The sequence below is a fragment of the Pan paniscus genome, chromosome X, assembly GCF_029289425.2.
Source record: "Pan paniscus chromosome X, NHGRI_mPanPan1-v2.0_pri, whole genome shotgun sequence".
In the NCBI taxonomy this organism is placed as follows: domain Eukaryota; kingdom Metazoa; phylum Chordata; class Mammalia; order Primates; family Hominidae; genus Pan; species Pan paniscus.
The window spans coordinates 42,975,275-42,996,006 of NC_073272.2; the positions used below are offsets into that span (position 1 = coordinate 42,975,275).

The window sequence follows — 20,732 nt, forward strand, 5'->3', positions numbered from 1 at the left end:
CAGTCTATCTCTGTCTCCATTCTGCATACAGAGGTGTGACAAATTTCCTGTCCTCTGTGGGCTCACACACAGCTGCAGTACCACACGGAATTACAGTGGAGGTTTGAACAGTGGTGACTGTGGGAGCCCAGTGCCCAGAGCAACCTACTCTACTAAGGGAGTTGAGAGGATGGGGAGCTAGACACGTGTATGTGGATCCAGAGCCACTTGGTACTAAGCTCTTACTCCCTGCAAAACACTTAAAAAAAAAAAAAAAAAGATCTTAAACACTACCTCTCCTCCCCCCCCCCCCTTTTTTTTTGAGACGAGTTTCACTCTGTCGCCCAGGCTGGAGTGCAGTGGCGCAGTCTCAGCTCACTGCAAACTCCACCTCCTGGACTCAAGCGATTCTCCCACCTCAGCCTCTGGAGTAGTTGGGATTACAGGCGCGCGCCACCAAGCCGTAACTCCTGGAATCAAGTGATCCCGCGTGCCTAGGCCTCCCAAAGTGCTGGGATTACAGGCATTATCCACCACGCCCTGCCTCGCAGAGCACTTTCAATTCATGCACAAGCCCTTGAATCCCAAACACTCTTGGAGGCAGAGACTACTTTTATTCCAACTTTATAGATAAGGAAGCCAGGGCACTGTCAAGGGAGTTGCCTGGTGCCTGTAAGCAGGGAGCTGAACTGGTAGTTAGAGGAATTGCAATTCCCAGGCTCTGGTTCACTGCGCTACCTCCAGGAATGGGGGTGGAAGTGGAGGGAGGGGGCGGTGTTGCAGGAAGTACATTTGCTTCAATATGAACAGTTAAAATGCCTGGAAACATTAAGAAAGGGAGCGTGCAAAAAAAAATTTCCCTGGTTTCAGCCATTTCTTTCTTTTTTTTGGGGGGGGGGGGGGCGGAGTCTTGCTCTGTCGCCCAGGCTAATTTTTGTATTTTTTTTTAGAGACGGGGTGTCACGGTGTTAGCCAGGATGGTCTCAGTCTCCTGACCTCGTGATCCGCCCGCCTCGGCCTCCCAAAGTGCTGGGATTACAGGCGTGAGCCACCGCGGCCGGCCTGGTTTCAGCCATTTCTAACCCTTTTTAGGTCACTTCAAATAAAATTTGCAAATAACTGCCATGTGGAGAAAATATGCAAATGTTGCTAAACGGAAAAGTCATTCGGAGTGCTGTGAAAGTTGGCTCATTTATTTAGCTGCCCCAAGTGTGCACATCATTCTTTTTCAAAGTGAATGTGTTTAAAGACAAAGCTTTGTATGTTTTCCCGCTTCCTCTCCAATTGGATATTCCAATTATAACGTATTGATTAACAAAATACCCTGGTGGTTTGAACCAAGTATGCCTATGAGCAGGGGTTAATTGAAAATAGGGAACTGCTGTATATTTTAATTCTTTTAGGTACTCCCATGGCGGTACCCTGTACTCGGCTCTACTCAAAAGTAAAACAAAGCCCAGAACCAGGGTAGTCAGTGCATCCCATTGTTGCTATATGCAGTTTGAAGAGCTGTCGGAACTCAGTTTTCGAACCTGACTCATGTTTACCCTGGTTCATAGGAAAACGAAACTGAAACAAAACCGAGGTCCTTCACCAAAACTCCATGAGAATCCACGAATCTCAGGGCAGGAAGGGACCCTAATATCATTAAACCTAGTGGCTCTCCAAGGGGCATTGTAGAAATCTGTGTATTTCTGGTTGTCACAATGACTGGCGAGAGCTACTGGCATTTAGTGGGCAGGAGCCAGGCACGCTAGGATGTTCTATGATGCTGGTCAGTCCCACAGAGCGAATAATTGAATCACTGGACACATGTCGGTGAAAAACTAGTTCATTATCATCTAAGCCTAGAACTAACACTGTTTTATATATGAACACAAAGTATCTTTGCCCAGTTTCCATATATCCTGAATTTTCCACAAATGCAACTACTGTTTCAATTGAAGGAAGATTGTACTGTTTTATTTAAAAATTATTAATAGTTCATCATTTTGGAAAATGAGGTTCCTAGTAGCAATGCTGCTCATGGAACTTGAGTTGTGAAATCAACACACCTTTCCAGTTTGCATTTGTGGCTCTACTGGGCAAGTGTCTTCCCACCAGTTAGTGTAGCTGTGCGGCTGCATTTACATATTATAATACATTGTTTTATTATAATCATTTTGCTTTCGTTTGTTGACAGATCATGTTTTTTGAAATTGTGTTTGTAGGTTTACATAAACAATTTAGGTTTTGTTATTTCAGTATAGGTAAAGGGGGCGTTAGAAAATACTAGTTATGAAAAGGAGTTGGGTCTTTCACAGGGTTATGGAATGTAGCAGACTCCTTTTATAGATGAGCAAATTGAGACCCAAAGCCGTTAAACAACTTGCCCCCGACAGTGTGATATTCTCTCCCTATCTCGTTCGAATTTCCGTCTCGATTTTAAAAATTGAGAAGGGAGAGAAGTTATGTGTATAGTAAATTATGTGATGAGCACGAACTATTTGAATTCTGGCAGCAGAAGACCTTTTGTGGGGGTGGTGGAAACCACTGCGTTTTATTTAATTCCGTAGGGCTGAGGGTCAGAAGAGAGGGGAAAGCGGTCATAAGAAACTACGGATGTGCGGGCGCCGGCTCAAAGCCGGGAATCCACTAGTAAACACCTTCTTCTATTTAAGGGCCTGCGGCACCGAAGCCGGGACTTGGGGTGGCCTGCCTAGGAGGGAACCACAGGAAGAGGTTCCACCGACGGCAGAAACCCGGTTCCTCCTGTTCCTCATCCACCGCAGCGGCCTGAGAGTCACCCCGAGCCCAGGCCGGTAACCCCGCTGCAGCCCCTCCGGCAGGCCCAGGTTGCACCGGCTACAAACATTCCCGACACCCTTGGGCCCTGGAAGAGCCGTTCGCCACCCGCGGGGTCCCCGCAACGCCGGTGGTCACCGGCCCTAAGCCGCTGGGCGCCCCGCGGGAGGAAACTAGGGGCAAATGGAGCCCGCATTCCTGCGGAGAGCCGGGGTCCCGGGAGGGCGCGCCAGCGGCGGTTCCGGATCAGCGCGTGACTGTCTCATTGTTCCCTCACCGCGGGGGGCGGGGGCGGCGGCGCGCGCGCACACGTCGGGGGGTTGGCCAGGAGGGGCCATTGTGTGTTTCTAGGCGGCGCCCCCGCTGCCTAGGCAACCGCGCAGGAAGGTGTCCGGCCACCTGCGCGCGCCGCCGGCTCCCCTCCATTTCCCCCCGACTCCCGCCCCGGTCACCATCCTACCCTCCTCCCTCCTCCTTTCCCCTTACTCCGCTCCCCTCTTTTCCCTCCCCCTCCTCCCCTTCCCTCTGTTCTCTCCTCCTTTTCCCCTCCCCTCCCCCGTCCGGAGCACTCTATATTCAAGCCACCGTTTCCTGCTTCACAAAATGGCCACCGCACGCGACACCTACGGTCACGTGGCCTGCCGCCCTCTCAGTTTCGGGAATCTGCCTAGCTCCCACTAAGGGGAGGCTACCCGCGGAAGAGCGAGGGCAGATTAGACCGGAGAAATCCCACCACATCTCCAAGCCCGGGAACTGAGAGAGGAATTAGAGTGAAGGCCAGTGTTAGGAAAAAAAAAAAAACAAAAAAAACGAAAAACGAAAGCTGAGTGCATAGAGTTGGAAAGGGGAGCGAAGAGGCCTAGGTTAACATTTTCAGGCGTCTTAGCCGGTGGGAAGCGGGAGACGCAAGTTCTCGCGAGATCTCGAGAACTCCGAGGCTGAGACTAGGGTTTTAGCGGAGAGCACGGGAAGTGTAGCTCGAGAGAACTGGGACAGCATTTGGCACCCTAAGCTCCAAGGCAGGACTGCTAGGGGCGACAGGACTAAGTAGGAAATCCCTTGAGGTTAGACCTGAGGGAGCGCGCAGTAGTCGGGCAGAAGTCGCCGCGACAGGGAATTGCGGCGTGAGAGGGAGGGCACACGTTGTACGTGCTGACGTAGCCGGCTTTCCAGCGGGTATATTAGCTCCGTGGCCGCGCGGTGCGCTCCAGAGCCGCAGTTCTCCCGTGAGAGGGCCTTCGCGGTGGAACAAACACTCGCTTAGCAGCGGAAGACTCCGAGTTCTCGGTACTCTTCAGGGATGAGTCATGTGGCAGTGGAAAATGCGCTCGGGCTGGACCAGCAGGTGAGCCGCAAGAACCCCACCGGGCTGGCTGCTGCGTGAATTCCTCCCCTGACCTAACCTGGCTAATGGCGCAGCGCTAACCGGCACCCTTACTTTTCATTTTCTGGGTGCCCCGGGCTGGCGGGTGTGAGTGCCCCAGGGCTATGGAGGGACAGGAATGTTGGTTGGGGCTGTCGCCCGGGCCCGGTCTCGGCCCGCTGTATTGTCCCCGGGACGAGCACAATGGCGGCTTTTGTGTGTGCGTGCGCAGGCGGGCGGAGGGGGAGGGAGTGCGCGCGCTCTCGCGGGGATGCGCATGCGCGAATCCCGACTGATTAGTGACCCGGGGGGGTTTGCGGGAGTGCGCAGCGCGGCGGGACGCGATTGGAGGCCCTTTTGGCTTGGAGGGCTTCGGCCTTCACGACTGGCGCAGCCTGGATTCCCGTCCGGAGGACCTGGCGGCACCCGGTGTTTGCGTGCCTGCGAGCAAGGGGTAGAACGCGGCCCAGGAATGTGGGAGGGGGCGGTCTTCGCTCGGGGTAATGGCGGCGGCCTCTTTTGTGTGGTGCTGGGCGGCGCTGTGGCTCACCTCCGGGAGACGGCGGGTCTCGGGCGGGCGAAGGCCTGGAAAGGAGGAGGGAATGGGTTTCTTGTTTTTCCTGGGTTCCTTCCGCTGGCTTTTTCGCTTCAGCCCAGGTTCCGCAGGGTCCGGGGGCCCTGCGCCGCAGCCGGGGAGGCTGCGTTTCCGGAGTGGAAAGTTTTGTGACGCAGAAGATTGGGGAGGAGTGGGGGAGGGGTGGGGGCGGGGAGGGGAGGCAGGAATGGGCCGCTGCGCGCTGGTCTCTGGAGATAGAGGTTGGACGTGGCGGGGAGGTTAGGGAGCCAGCGAGGCCCTTTCTCCTCCTTGCTTGCCCCAGATTGTCCCTGTGTGGTATGTTAGCCGGGAGTCCCGCGTTGTTTTTCTGGGGTGGAGGGGTCATCGCGGGTTGTGGGAGTGTCTTCGTGTTAGTGATCCAGGAATCCGCCATTGGAAAAACACCCGGCTTAGGGGGGAAGTAAACAGTTTCGTTGTTGATTTGTTGTTGTCTGTGGAGTAGAATCTTGCAATGGGTCCCAGGCCCCCGGGTCTTTTCTCTTAGCCAGAATCCCCTCTTCTAAGGGTTTAGGGGCAGAGGAGAGAAAGATGTGTGATCTGAGAGGAGAAGGTTATGGACTTTGGTGGCAGGAAGTCTGCATCCCACCGCAACAGTGGCACCAGGCTTCAGATAAGCTCTTGTGTGGGTTATGCGGAGCTTTTAAATAAACTACTGTCTACTGTGATTAGGGGAGCGTTGATTTCACAAACTCCGGAATAATCCTGAGAGGAAGTTTAGTGGCACAAATTAATTGAATACATATTTTAATGTAGTCATATGTAATATTTTTTAGAAATTGATCTGTTCCTTTGAAAGCATTTTCTACCCGTTAATGAACCAATTATATTAAATCCTCTAATTGCTGACACTTACATGTTGAATTGAACACAGACACTTTAACAACCTACCAGCAGCACAGACTATTCCCAGTTTTACCATTTTCCATTTAGCTATAGTGTCCTTTTAAGGATTCTAGGCAACAGTGAACCTTATTTAAAAAGCAAAATTGTGCTATAACAAGTGCAAAAGGAACGTTTGTGTTCCTACCGTGCTTTAAAATATTGATGGTAGCAAGAGAAAACGCGGTGGTGTTTTTGCTCATAGAAATTCTGGAAATTAGGTGCCTGAAGTCTTACACTCATTTTTTAAAAGTATAGCATCTGCTTCCAGTTTTCAGTGACTCCATTGATGATGCATGCGGTTTGGCCGTATCATATTGAGCTTTCAACACAAGATTTATAAACATGGTATGTAGTGCATCTTTTGCAAACACGTTGGCAACGGTACTGTGTGACTTGGTCTTTTGTGGCTTTTTTGAGAAAAATGAAACACTTTGCATGTATAGTTTTTTCCCCCAACTACTTGTGAGTAGTTCCTGGTTATAAAACGTTATGAAGGTAGCACATAACCCTTTTCTAGAATGAAGAGGCTTTTGAGCTACCAGTGTAAGGGGATAGGTAGAAATAGAGATGAAAGGCACTAAGATGTCCTACTCTTTAAGAGCATTGAACGCCAGTTGTGCCATTTATTCAAAGTCATCTTTGAACTTATGTTAAAATGGGGTAAAAACAGGTAACTACTTCAGGCCGGGCTCATGCTTGTAATCCCAGTGCTTTGGGAGGCCAAGGCAGGTGGTTCACCTGACCTGAGGTCAGGAGACCAGCCTGGGCAACATGGCGAAACCCCATCTCTACTAAAAGTACAAAAAGTAGCCTAGCGTGGTGGCGCACCCCTGTAATCCCAGCTACTCAGGGAGGCGGAGGTTGCAGTGAGCCGAGATCACTTGACTGAATTGCAGCCTGGATGACAGAGGGAGACTCTGTCTCAAAAAAAATAAAAATAAAAACAAACGAAACAAACTACTTAAGAGTTGTGCTTAACATAGTGTTCTGTAAGTGGTAGGTATATTGCTATTTTTTTGTTGTTCTTAAGAGTACTACCCGACTAAAAATACTTGGGCAATATTTAGGGATGAAGTATCTAACTAAAAGAACGGCCACTTCGAAATTTGTCCTGACATTTTTCAGGTGTGCATTTTAGGTTTAAAATATCAAGTATTACGGAAAGTTGGCATTGGAAACTTTCATAACCGGCACTAAAACGAATCCTTTATCTATTTGACATTGAGGAATAATTTTGAGATTCAGTGTAAGCTTTAGTTTGGTGATTAGGGAGCCTGTGCTATGGAACATGTTAGTGAAAATTTATTTTGAATGCATGAATGAAATTTGGACAGTTTCTACTGAATAGCACAAGCATCTTGGTGTGCCGCCTTCTGTAGTATATACAATAGTAATATTGCATTTGCTTAGAGCATTGCAGACTTGAAAACATTCTTAGTCACATTCTCATTAAGGGTTGGTATTAGCCCTGTGAGGTGGACTGGGCAACTACTTGAATGCAGTACTAGCAAATGCTAGAGGGCAGGACTAGTTTTCTCTTAATGTAGTATTTGAGCACATGGGGTGCTAACCATCTCACTCTCTTCTAGTTTGCTGGCCTAGACCTGAACTCTTCAGATAATCAGAGTGGAGGAAGTACAGCCAGCAGTAAGTACAACATCTTATGGGTTTATTGAATATTAGAGCTTAACATCTTAAGATTTCATTGGGCTTATGTAAAATTTAAGAAATTTGCCTTTCAATTTTTTACTGCTTAAAGAATTATGTAGTCTTTGTGTTATAGAATTATGTAGTACTTAGTGATCAATCTAAAGCATCGTTGCCTTTTTTTTTTTTTTTTTTTTTTTTTTTTTTTTTTTTTTTTTTTGGTTGAGATGGAGCTTTGCTCTTGTTGCCCAGGTTGGAGTGCAATGGTGTGATCTCGGCTCACCGCAGTCTCTGCCTCCGGGTTCAAGCGATTCTCCTGCCTCAGCCTCCCGAATAGCTGTGCCTTTCTGATAATAAAACATCAATGACTAGCTGGCTCTCTTGAGTAAAAGCAGCTAATCATTGGAAAGAACCTTATTATATCAAATTATCTCTAGAAGAGTTTTTGTCCATTATAAATCCTGAGCCCAGTTTAGAGGTGATGGGAATGTGTCCCTGTTAACTGACTATATTTATTAAATTGAATTAAGGGAATATACATTTCATTGGTTATAGCTACTCCTTTCTCCTGAAGAACAGAAGACTATACTGAATTTTGGATTGGTGGTTAGGTTAGGTTTTCAAATGTGTCATTTCTTTTAAAAAGGCATTAGAAAAGTTGCTTTTTTTCTTCTAAGGGGGGTTATTTAGAGACTTGTTAGAGGTTAGTGTTAAGATAGGGGATCTTGGTGGTTTATTATAAGGGCAATAGACCCTTATTTTTAGCTCAGATCTCTTCCTACTTATTAAAACAAAAGTGAGTATGGGCTATGATGTGTCCTCATTTTTAGGCAAGAACAGCTTCACTGGGCACAAAATTACTTGGTGGTTGCTTTAACTTTCACCTTATTTGTCATGCTAAGAATCTTTTAGGAACTGATTGTCCTAGTAGAGATTTTTAAAAATGTTTAATTCAGTCTAGAAGTGAAAAAGAAAAATGACACGTTTACTAGTTATAAAGCAAATTTGTTTGGGTTTATGTTATTTGCTTTTTTTGCTTATCCATATTCGAGGCTGTACTCCTGCTCGCATACAGAGCAACTGTCAACTTTCCTTAAACTCAGCAAGCCCCAAATTAAAACCTGCAATTCCTTGAAATTAACTCCCCTTTGCAGCTTTTCCTTGTTTATTTATTGTATGTTTTGCAACTTACTGGCATAGAAACAAAAGATTGTGAGATATGTTACATGAGTAATCTTAAATTGTTACAGTAATACTTAATGCTTTTGTTGACAGTTTTGATGACAGTTCCCTTAAATCTAGCAGGCCTTTAAAAAAATCACATTAAATGACCACTGGTGGCTAAATGTGCTCAATTTGTGGATTTCAACTATTAGGTTCCAAATCAGCTTTTTTTTTTTTTATCAAACTCCTTTCAGAGTTCTCCTTATAAAGCAGTAACCCATTTAAAATTAGATTCTTATTTTTCCCCCCTCAGTGTCCAGGTAAGTAATCAGATTGGAAGGCTGGAGATTTTAATTTCCCAGAACCATTTTTTAGTAACAGAAATTTAAATGGAAGGTTTTTTGGCATTTAATTAATTTTACATATATATATATATATATATATATTTTTTTTTTTTTAGAAGGGCGCTATATTCCTCCTCATTTAAGGAACCGAGAAGCTACTAAAGGTAGGTCCTCACAAGTAACTTCGTAGGTCTATTTTTTGCCTCCTTTAGAAGTTAGTAAAGCCTAAGGAAAACCAGGCATTTGGGGGAGGTCTAAACATGGTGTTGTTTTTCTATGCTTCTGTCAGCCTTGGTTCAAATACTAGAGCTTAATAATTTTGGAAGAACTCATCTAATGTTACGCAGTGGGAAATTCGGCATTCTTATGTCAAACTGTTCTGACGCCAAGGGCATGGTTTTGTACAGTTTCACTAGTCTTGTGCTGAATCTGTTTGTAATCATTCACAGCATGGTTTTAGTTTGGAAGAGGTGGGTGCCCTACTGTGTAAACCAAGCTGTATAATGATAACAACCTGGTTATTTCTGTCTTGGCAAAGTTGCCAGAAATGAAGATGGGCTTATTGTAGAACAGTTAACAAGTTTTACAGCGTTGGAAGTGATTCTCTGGTTTCATCTCCTTGCCTTGCTGCTTTTGAAAGGTTTTGTCCAAAATGTATTACAATATCTGGTGTCTTTTCCCATTGTAATTGTAACGTAGCGATAGATGACAGCTAGTATATGTTTCATATTATGAGACAGCTGTTCGGGTGCTTTATATTCTGTAAAATAGACCATCCAAAATTTGGAGGAAAAGGGAAAGTCAGGAAAACCAAAGATGAGGAGGGAAGATAATGTATAAAGAAGGCAGATAGGAAGAGTGGAGAGTCCACAGGGGAGCACATGGTTTGCTGCTGTTCCTCCATCTCCATATGTAGTCTGTATTACCTTCACTGTCCTGGCAATGCATGGATATAAAATCTGTATTATTTCTACCAGAAGATCACTTTGGCTTTTTTTTTTTTTTTTGAGACGGAGCCTTGCTCTGCTGCCGAGGCTGGAGTGCAGTAGCGCGGGCTCACTGCAACCTCCGCCTCCTGGGTTCAAGTGATTCTCCTGCCTCAGCCTCCCAAGTAGCTGGGATCACAAGCATGTGCCACCATGCCCGGCTAATTTTTGTATATTTAGTAGAGACGGGGTTTTGCCTTGTTGCCCAGGCTGGTCTCGAACTCCTGACCTCAAGTGATCCACCCGCCTCAGCCTCCCAAAGTGCTGGGATTACAGGCATGAGCCACCATGCCTGGCTGGCATTATATTCTTTTTAGGGGAGGTTACTTTGGAATTTGTCTTTATCATCATGGATGTTCTCAATATTCCTAGTATACTAGCTAGAATTGACCCTCGTGTATATGGCAGTATCATAGAGGTTTTAGAGCTGGTAGAGATCTGGCAATCTAACTTAACTCTTTCTTGCTAGCAAAGGCTGTTGGTCACCTGACTGGCCTAACGGTAGGAGGTAGAAGGCAGAAGGAAAGTAACTGAATTGAGAAGCTGTTTCTGTTTAATAAGGTGTTGCTGAAGCTAGTTAAACCCTCTACCTGTCTTTAAACCCTCTACCTGTCTTTGGGTTAATTTACATGTTTGTCATCCCCTTACCTGGATATTTATAGCTGTACCCAGGAACCTTGTCTATACTGAGAATATATAGTGATGAGGGTTTTTCTTTTTCCCAGGTATTCCTGATTGTCATCAAGCTTATAGTAGATGAACCACTAAAATAATACTACAATTTGACATTAGTGTTCTTGTACTTTATACTATTGAAACTGAAAAATACTGTATTAAACCAAGTAATCTGACAGTCTAAGAATGTTCTAAATGAATACCACCTCCAAGAAACATGGAAACAATGGTAACTGTTTTTCCTAGTAAACTCATTCACACCTATAAAATGAATGGAAATTAAATTGTTATGGTCACACAACGTCATAATGCGTTACAGGCAAAGCTGTTGACCACTTAGAGGTAGTATTCATTGAGAAACATTCTTAGACTGTCAGATTGCTTGATTTAGTGTAGAGTAATTTTTTTTTTTTGAGACAAGGGTGTTTCACTCTTGTTTCCCGTGCTGGAGTGCAGTGGCGCAATCTTGGCTCACTGTAACCTCAGCCTCCCGGGTTCAAGTGATTCTCCTGCCTCAGCCTCCTGAGTAGCTGGGATTACAGACATGGGCCACCAGCCCGGCTAATTTTGTATATGTAGTAGAGACGGGGTTTCTCCATGTTGGTCAGGCTAGTCTCGAACTCCTGACCTCAGGTGACCTCCCCGCCTTGGCCTCCCAAAGTGCTGGGATTACAGGCGTGAGCCACCATGCCTGGCCAGTGGACAGTATTTTCTAGTGGGGAGAATTAAAGAAAAACTTTGTCTTGGTGTAAACCAGCTTTAAATCTTAGTTCTCTTACAGTGCCATGGTAGGAATATCTTGAGATTGAACCTCGAGCCCACAGAGATAAGATAGTCAGTGGAGGCTTTCAAATTCAGAAAGATTGATAATACCTTAACATGGTTCCTATTTCTAATTAATAATAAAATGTATTTGTGCTTTTTTAATCAAAGGTTTCTATGATAAAGACAGTTCAGGGTGGAGTTCTAGCAAAGATAAGGATGCGTATAGCAGTTTTGGATCTCGTAGTGATTCAAGAGGGAAGTCTAGCTTCTTCAGTGATCGTGGAAGTGGATCAAGGGGAAGGTAGGTGATTTCTTATCACCTTACGTGTATGTATAATAACAGTTTAATAAGTCGTTATCCTGACCACCTGTTTGGATGTTAAGCATTATGTCTGTTTGGTCATTGTATTTTCTTAGCCGTAAGAGGCTTTTACTAAATTGAACCTGTTACTTAGAAATTAGATGAAAATAGGAATATGCTCATTGGCATAATGAAATGAGTTATTCTATTTCTCGAGTTTTATATGTTCTACTTAAAAGAGTAAGTTCATCTAGTGAATGGCCTAATTTGGTTGGGATTTTTGTGGACTCTGTAACAATTTCTAAACACCTTGTATTTTTGATTACACAAGTGTGGTGAACTGACCCCACGTGCCTAATAGCTGTGGTTAGTCCTGTGTCCTGATTTTTCGCAAACAGGCCTAAAACTCTTAAAAACATCTTAGTTCAGGTAAGGATTATTTTCTACCTTTTATCCAAAGTCTGTCACACAGGTGAATTGTCCTTTAAGTGACATCCTAGTATAACTAGGACGATTGATATTTGGTGTGCTATTTTCTTCTTTTCCCTACCATTAAATATATTTGGATGAGCACTTTAAATGAAGGTTGTGAGCTGTGTGCCGATTTCAAATAAAATCCTTATTCTTAATTTTGGCATCTGTGAGGCCTTTTAGGCTATACAACTTTATAGAAATGTAAAGATTACTGATTTTAGAAAACGAGGTTATGTAAATGATGCTGGTTAGAGAGCCTTATTTGTCAAGTAACTCAGAATTGGATTGTTGACATCCTTATGGTTAGCCATAACTTAAGTCTCCAGATACAGTTCTAGAGTAGGGATAAGAATCTGATAATGGTTAAATGATATGATTCTGATTAATTGCTTGTGCTGTTCAGATTTGATGATCGTGGACGGAGTGATTACGACAGCATTGGCAGCCGTGGTGACAGAAGTGGCTTTGGCAAATTTGAACGTGGTGGAAACAGTCGCTGGTGTGACAAATCAGATGAAGATGATTGGTCAAAACCACTCCCACCAAGTGAACGCTTGGAACAGTAAGTTTTTGAAGTGTATGTTACTTGTGATGAAGCCTTACTAGCTAGTGTAACAAATGAACTTATCCATTTTTTGATTTGAGGGAACTCTTTTCTGGAGGCAACACTGGGATTAATTTTGAGAAATACGATGACATTCCAGTTGAGGCAACAGGCAACAACTGTCCTCCACATATTGAAAGTGTGAGTATTTTTGCTTGACTTTTTAAGACACAGAGAGGTTAAATGTTTTCATGTTACATTAGAATGTGAGATGGGCTTCATAAAGTCATGTAGACCAGAGGCTTCATAGATTTGTGGAAAAGGAGAAGTTGAGTTCAGTGTCACCATTATGAATCATTTATTACCTAAAATAGAAAATGGGTCAAACATAGGAACAACCCAAAGTCTTCTCCAATGTGCAGTAAGCCTGGGGGTTGGTTTTTCTCAAAGTATAATGTGATAATTTTACTTAAACTATAAACTGAGTTACCAATCAGCTGTTGGTTGGTTGTTTCCATTATTAGTATAAAACAGAAATAGCTCTAGATAGCATTCCTAACCCCATTGAATTTCTTAACAGTTCAGTGATGTTGAGATGGGAGAAATTATCATGGGAAACATTGAGCTTACTCGTTATACTCGCCCAACTCCAGTGCAAAAGCATGCTATTCCTATTATCAAAGAGAAAAGAGACTTGATGGCTTGTGCCCAAACAGGTAAGCTCAACTCATAAGAGTAAAACATCATATTTCTTCTGTAAAGGACTAGACAATAAAATATTTTATTTTTTATGGGTCATGCAGTTTTGCAGCTGCTCTGCGCTGCTATTGGACTGTGAAAGAAGCCATAGGTGATACATAAATTATTGGTTACGGCTGTATTCCGTAAGAGCTTTATTTATAACAATAGCAGGCTTTATTTACAAAATAGTCTCAGTTTGCTGACTCCTCTTAGAGGTGGAGCAGAGAAGCCACTTTTTGGAAAACTTAAGCATAAACTAAAAGTACTAATTATTAGTAATAGGGTAGTTAAAAAACACTGTCATCTACCAATGTCTGTTTAAAAGTAATGAGCAGGATTTGTTTGTTTGTTTTTGAACAGGGTCTGGAAAAACTGCAGCATTTCTGTTGCCCATCTTGAGTCAGATTTATTCAGATGGTCCAGGCGAGGCTTTGAGGGCCATGAAGGTAGATGTTTCTTTATAAAATGGGAAATTGTAGAACTTTGTAGGTGGCCATTGAGAGGGCTTTCTAAATGATGCTAAGACTTAAGTAGAATGAAAACCAGTTTTCAAGTGTAATCTGTAATCTATAAATTACAAAAGGGAATTATGTTGTGATGAACTTTTCAAACAGGGTAGGTAGAGTTAACTTAAAAATTAACTTATTTCTTAGGAAAATGGAAGGTATGGGCGCCGCAAACAATACCCAATCTCCTTGGTATTAGCACCAACGAGAGAGTTGGCAGTACAGATCTACGAGGAAGCCAGAAAAGTAAGTATGAGTTCCAGTGATTATTAGCTTTTTCATTGATTCTAATTAAATGTTTTATGAACATGTAAAAATTTTGACCTTGAAGTTCATAACACTTTTTTTGCTTGTAGTTTTCATACCGATCTAGAGTTCGTCCTTGCGTGGTTTATGGTGGTGCCGATATTGGTCAGCAGATTCGAGACTTGGAACGTGGATGCCATTTGTTAGTAGCCACTCCAGGACGTCTAGTGGATATGATGGAAAGAGGAAAGATTGGATTAGACTTTTGCAAGTATGTTTTATTTTGTTTTTGTTTTTTTGTTTTGTTTTGTTTTGTTCTTTTGTTTTTGGCAGAGTTTCGCTCTTGTTGCCCAGGCTGGAGTGCCATGGCGCGATCTCGGCTCACCACAACCTCTGCCTCCCGGGTTCAAGCGATTCTCCTGCCTCAGCCTCCCAGGTAGCTGGGATTACAGGCATGTGCCACCACGCTGGGCTAATTTTTGTATTTTTAGTAGAGACGGGGTTTCTCCATGTTGGTCAGGCTGGTCTCGAACTCCTGACCTCAGGTGATCCGCCTGCCTTGGCCTCCCAAAGTGCTGGGATTACAGGTGTGAGCCATCGCACCCGGCCAAGTATGTTAATTTTTAAATGTATGGGATGCAGTATTAAAGTTACTGCCCATTAGTTTTGTGGTGGTGTTAACATTGTCTAAATGTTAAGGCTGAGAAGTGATGTATTTCAGACATCTAACTTTTACAAAAAGCTTGTTCATTGTAATTTTAATGTTGAAAAATCAGTAACATCTTGGTTGAGACTTACAACAATGATCAGCTCGTGGGACAGTCAACTAGGATGGGCTTAATTTGACTGTGTAATCTTGAATGACTTATGTAGTGGCAAGAATCCTGTGCTGTGTCTGTAAAATTATGCAGTGTGAGGCACCATCTTAATGAATATATAATTGTAATAACCTATACAGTTGTAATTGTAATTATACTAACAGCCATACTAAAACCATCTTGATTTCTCCTCAAATTCTAAACTCAGGCTTGTTTTTTTTTCATGACATGACAGATACTTGGTGTTAGATGAAGCTGATCGGATGTTGGATATGGGGTTTGAGCCTCAGATTCGTAGAATAGTCGAACAAGATACTATGCCTCCAAAGGGTGTCCGCCACACTATGATGTTTAGTGCTACTTTTCCTAAGGAAATACAGGTACTGTTTGATGTTGCAAATTTTATTTATTTAGAAATTTGTTTATCTCAGGTAATAATAAAAATTTTTTTTCTTTCAGATGCTGGCTCGTGATTTCTTAGATGAATATATCTTCTTGGCTGTAGGAAGAGTTGGCTCTACCTCTGAAAACATCACACAGAAAGTAGTTTGGGTGGAAGAATCAGACAAACGGTCATTTCTGCTTGACCTCCTAAATGCAACAGGTAACATTATGAATTTTTTATTTTATTAGACATGGGGGTTTCTCTTTGTTGCCCAGGCTGGAGTGCAGGGGTTATTCACAGGTGTGATCCCATTACTGATCAGCATGGGAGTATTTGACCTGCTCTGTTTCTGACCTGGGCCTGTTCACCCCTCCTTAGGCAACCTGGTGCTCCCTTGCTTCTGGGAGGTTACCATGTTGATGCCAAACTTAGTGTGGACACCTGATAGGCATAGTACACTACAGCCCAGAACTCCTAGACTTAGACAATCCTCCTGCCTCAGCCTCCAGAGTAGCTGGGACTACAGGCACGCACCACTGCACCCAGCTAAAATTATGAATAATTTAATTGCTCTGGTAATAACCCATTTGGGCTGGGTGCAGTGGTACAGTGCATGTAGTCCCAGCTACTTGGCAGGCTGAGGCTGTAGTATGCCATGATTGCACCTGCGAATGGCCAGTGCACTCTCAACCTGGGCAATTTAGTGAGACCCCCATCTCTTAAATGTATTTGGATTACCTTTATTACTTTTCCTCCTCAATTCAAAACATGCTGTGTTGAAAGCCCGTTTTTAAGAAGATATATATGTATTTTAATTGACACATTAAAATTGTGCATACATAAGTGCAAAGAGAACTAAGCCATGTTAGTGACAAAAACCTATGATTTTTCAACGACAGGCAAGGATTCACTGACCTTAGTGTTTGTGGAGACCAAAAAGGGTGCAGATTCTCTGGAGGATTTCTTATACCATGAAGGATACGCATGTACCAGCATCCATGGAGACCGTTCTCAGAGGGATAGAGAAGAGGCCCTTCACCAGTTCCGCTCAGGAAAAAGCCCAATTCTAGTGGCTACAGCAGTATGTATAAACATCTTTCTTTTATTCAAATTGAGCATGTTCAAGTATTTGTTTTCTTTTAAGTGGGCCATATCTCATAAAAGTTATTTTCCAGGTAGCAGCAAGAGGACTGGACATTTCAAATGTGAAACATGTTATCAATTTTGACTTGCCAAGTGATATTGAAGAATATGTACATCGTATTGGTCGTACGGGACGTGTAGGAAACCTTGGTAAGTATTTGATTACTTGATGGTTTCATTGTTTTTTGCTGTGATGTGTGCAGGAAAGAACTTGCTAGGATCTAAAATACATTTTTAACTATGAAAGTGACAAAGATTTTGCTCAAAGCACTTGTTTAAATATTACGTGGTAATATTTTAAATATTTCTACGTAGGAAAGTAAGAATAGTAGCAAGTTACTTTATGGAAGACCTTTGTTTATATACTTTTTTGGGAACTCTTTTAGGCCTGGCAACCTCATTCTTTAACGAGAGGAACATAAATATTACTAAGGATTTGTTGGATCTTCTTGTTGAAGCTAAACAAGAAGTGCCGTCTTGGTTAGAAAACATGGCTTACGAACACCACTACAAGGGTAGCAGTCGTGGACGTTCTAAGAGGTGAGGTATAAATGGTATATAATGAGGGGAATGGGTGTTCACTTACAGTTCGTAGTGTTTCCTCTGCATGCATAACGTCCAAGGTTAACTGTACAGTATTTAAAAAGCTTAATCATCTTAGGCTTCCTAGATTCTTTGGTAAGGGGTTGTATTAGAATGGGTGACACTCTATTGGGGAAAATATGGCTGGATGGGGAATTGTTTGAATGGAAAAATTAGAAATTGGTCATTAGGAAAGAGTTAGGTTACTTTAGTGGAATTTCATCTTCATGTGAACCAACATAATTTTTTTCTTATAGTAGCAGATTTAGTGGAGGGTTTGGTGCCAGAGACTACCGACAAAGTAGCGGTGCCAGCAGTTCCAGCTTCAGCAGCAGCCGCGCAAGCAGCAGCCGCAGTGGCGGAGGTGGCCACGGTAGCAGCAGAGGATTCGGTGGAGGTAGTGTTAATCTGTAACTTCATAGCTTTGGGAAGGGTTTTTTTCCTTTTAGTCATCTTTTTCAAAGCCTAATTAAACAATTTAAGTTCAGCACTATAGAAACTTGATGGCAAATTACTTAAGGGAAGGATTGTATTTAATGATGGATAACTTCATTAATTTCTCTCTCTTTTTAAATCTCTCATTAGGTGGCTATGGAGGCTTTTACAACAGTGATGGATATGGAGGAAATTATAACTCCCAGGGGGTTGACTGGTGGGGTAACTGAGCCTGCTTTGCAGTAGGTCACCCTGCCAAACAAGCTAATATGGAAACCACATGTAACTTAGCCAGACTATACCTTGTGTAGCTTCAAGAACTCGCAGTACATTACCAGCTGTGATTCTCCACTGAAATTTTTTTTTTAAGGGAGCTCAAGGTCACAAGAAGAAATGAAAGGAACAATCAGCAGCCCTGTTCAGAAGGTGGTTTGAAGACTTCATTGCTGTAGTTTGGATTAACTCCCCTCCCGCCTACCCCCATCCCAAACTGCATTTATAATTTTGTGACTGAGGATCATTTGTTTGTTAATGTACTGTGCCTTTAACTTTAGACAACTTTTTATTTTGATGTCCTGTTGGCTCAGTAATGCTCAAGATATCAATTGTTTTGACAAAATAAATTTACTGAACTTGGGCTAAAATCAAACCTTGGCACACAGGTGTGATACAACTTAACAGGAATCATCGATTCATCCATAAATAATATAAGGAAAAACTTATGCGGTAGCCTGCATTAGGGCTTTTTGATACTTGCAGATTGGGGGAAAACAACAAATGTCTTGAAGCATATTAATGGAATTAGTTTCTAATGTGGCAAACTGTATTAAGTTAAAGTTCTGATTTGCTCACTCTATCCTGGATAGGTATTTAGAACCTGATAGTCTTTAAGCCATTCCAGTCATGATGAGGTGATGTATGAATACATGCATACATTCAAAGCACTGTTTTCAAAGTTAATGCAAGTAAATACAGCAATTCCTCTTTCAACGTTTAGGCAGATCATTATGAGCTAGCCAAATGTGGGCATACTATTACAGGGAAAGTTTAAAGGTCTGATAACTTGAAATAGGTTTTTAGGAGAATTCATCTACTTAGACTTTTTAAATGCCTGCCATAAATGAAATTGAAATGGTAGAATGGCTGACCACAGCAATGACCAGCCCTCATTGGGGCCCTGGATGATTTTTGGTCTAATAACGCATGCTAGTGTTGATGTTTTTTGGTCAAGAGGGTATGAACAGGAAGAATTAAATGCAGCAGGCTTTATTTTAAATGCCGATTCACATTACTCTGTTCAAGCTGCGTTGAGATGTTAAACTGGCTTACTATAGACTTCGTAAAAATGGCTCCAGAAGAGTAACAAACTGAAATCTTTGAGATCACACAGGTTGGAAATATGTACATAACTGCACAAGGTGTCAATTCTGCTCTACAGTGCAGTTTTAGTCAGTTTTAGTTGCATAGGTTTCCATTGTATTTATAGTCTGTTTATGCTAAATCTGGCCAAAGATGAGCATTGTCCACCACTAAAATGCCTCTGCCACTTTGAATTCTGTGCTAATTTTGTGGCCAGAATGCGGTGATCGAAACGCTCCATCTTTTTACAGTGGCATAGGAAGACAGCAAAAATTTCCTAAAGTGCAATAGATTTTCAAGTGTATTGTGCCTTGTTCTAAAACTTTTATTAAGTAGGTGCACTTGACAGTATTGAGGTCATTTGTTATGGTGCTATTTCAATTAGTCTAGGTTTAGGCCCTTGTACATTTTGCCCATAACTTTTTACAAAGTACTTCTTTTATTGCACATTCAGAGAATTTTATATATATGTCTTGTGTGCGTGTCCTTAAACTTCCAATCTTACTTTGTCTCTTGGAGATTGTTGAACGCAGCTTGTCTAGGAAGGGGATGGGACTAGATTCTAAAATTTATTTGGGACCATGGGAATGATAGTTGGGAAGAAAACTATTTGCACACGACAGATTTCTAGATACTTTTTGCTGCTAGTTTTATGTAATATTTATTGAACATTTTGACAAATATTTATTTTTGTAAGCCTAAAAGTGATTCTTTGAAAGTTTAAAGAAACTTGACCAAAAGACAGTACAAAAACACTGGCACTTGAATGTTGAATGTCACCGTATGCGTGAAATTATATATTTCGGGGTAGTGTGAGCTTTTAATGTTTAAGTCATATTAAAATCTTAAGTCAAATTAAGCAGACCCGGCGTTGGCAGTGTAGCCATAACTTTCTGATGTTAGTAAAAACAAAATTGGCGACTTGAAATTAAATCATGCCAAGGTTTTGATACACTTGTCTTAAGATACTAATGAAACACTTCAAAACACTGATGTGAAGTGTCCAGATTCTCAGATGTTTGTTGTGTGAATTTTGTTTAGTTGTGTGTTTTTTTGTTTTTTTTTTCAGTGAATGTCTGGCACATTGCAATCCTCAAACATGTGGTTATCTTTGTTGTATTGGCATAATCAGTGACTTGTACATTCAGCAATAGCATTTGAGCAAGTTTTATCAGCAAGCAATATTTTCAGTTAAGGTTTCAAAACTCATGTAAGGATTTAAACTTGCTGAATGTAAAGATTGAACCTCAAGTCACTGTAGCTTTAGTAATTGCTTATTGTATTAGTTTAGATGCTAGCACTGCATGTGCTGTGCATATTCTGATTTTATTAAAATAAAAAAGTTGAACTGCACAGTCTCCTTTGTTGTTGTCAATTGTGGTTTATTTTCAGAGGTGAAAATAAAGTGCTCTTGCCTGAAAAATTGTAAAATGTTATTTTTTGCTTGTCATCCAGTGCTATTTTTTGAGATGCCTCTTGGATACAGAATGACTCATACCATAAGTATTTGCAATGAAAGATGAAGATAGTATTAGTTTGAAATACAGTGAAACAGGATTTTTGTAATAGATGGAAATCTAAAAGGCCCTTACTGATAATACAGCATGTATTAGAAATTGGCTTATACTTTGAACAATTTGACATAGGTGGGAGTCTCTTTGTTCTTTGAAGTATCTATTATGAAGGATGGTTGAACAGTGGAAGAATGAGCAGGATAAAAGTCAAGTGTGTCAGTAGTCCAACAAGTGATGGTAAGTATATACTTAGGGAAGGAATCAAGAATGTATTTGGGCCAGGTGTGATGATTACATAGTCCTATAGTGCTAGTTTACTTGGAAGCTGAGGGGCAGGAAGATTGCTTGAGCCCGCGAGTTCAAGTCCAGCCTGGGCAACGTATAGCAAGACCTTATCTCTGAAAACAGGTAGTAAGACATTTATGCTTACCGTACACACTGCTGCAATACGCTGCTACCACAAGTGTATAGGTGTTTGG

General features: G+C 42.2%; 2 protein-coding genes across 9 annotated transcripts; both read left to right on the forward strand.

Annotated features, from left to right (window-relative positions):
- Positions 1 to 873: 873 nt before the first annotated feature.
- DDX3X (DEAD-box helicase 3 X-linked) lies at positions 874 to 20,092 on the forward strand. Of its 8 annotated transcripts, none has more exons than XM_055106777.2 (18): positions 4,402 to 4,580; positions 5,893 to 5,969; positions 7,214 to 7,271; positions 8,896 to 8,943; positions 11,374 to 11,506; positions 12,384 to 12,542; positions 12,626 to 12,725; positions 13,105 to 13,240; positions 13,626 to 13,711; positions 13,919 to 14,017; positions 14,128 to 14,288; positions 15,071 to 15,215; positions 15,295 to 15,439; positions 16,120 to 16,301; positions 16,396 to 16,513; positions 16,750 to 16,903; positions 17,203 to 17,342; positions 17,531 to 20,092. In XM_055106777.2, exons 2-18 carry the CDS (start codon positions 5,967 to 5,969, stop codon positions 17,608 to 17,610), a joined length of 1,947 nt encoding a protein of 648 aa, XP_054962752.1. In that variant the 5' UTR covers positions 4,402 to 4,580; positions 5,893 to 5,966; the 3' UTR covers positions 17,611 to 20,092. The 8 variants fall into 8 exon arrangements, with proteins under 8 accessions (XP_003815411.1, XP_008966582.1, XP_054962752.1 ...); XM_055106780.2 differs by having other exon boundaries at positions 4,442 to 4,580; positions 17,206 to 17,342; XM_055106778.2 differs by having other exon boundaries at positions 4,512 to 4,626.
- LOC117977731 (uncharacterized) lies at positions 4,266 to 4,853 on the forward strand. Its single transcript, XM_055106781.1, has one exon. It carries the CDS (start codon positions 4,266 to 4,268, stop codon positions 4,851 to 4,853), a length of 588 nt encoding a protein of 195 aa, XP_054962756.1.
- Positions 20,093 to 20,732: the final 640 nt, after the last annotated feature.

Excerpts from the sequence above, each read along its gene's own strand:
- LOC117977731 (XM_055106781.1), top strand. The coding sequence starts at position 4,266 with ATGTTGGTTGGGGCTGTCGCCCGGGCCCGGTCTCGGCCCGCTGTATTG.
- DDX3X (XM_003815363.6), top strand. The coding sequence starts at position 4,064 with ATGAGTCATGTGGCAGTGGAAAATGCGCTCGGGCTGGACCAGCAG. Across the intron at positions 13,241-13,625 it reads GATGGCTTGTGCCCAAACAG|GGTCTGGAAAAACTGCAGCA; the intron begins GTAAGCTCAACT and ends GTTTTTGAACAG. Across the intron at positions 16,302-16,395 it reads CAATTCTAGTGGCTACAGCA|GTAGCAGCAAGAGGACTGGA; the intron begins GTATGTATAAAC and ends GTTATTTTCCAG.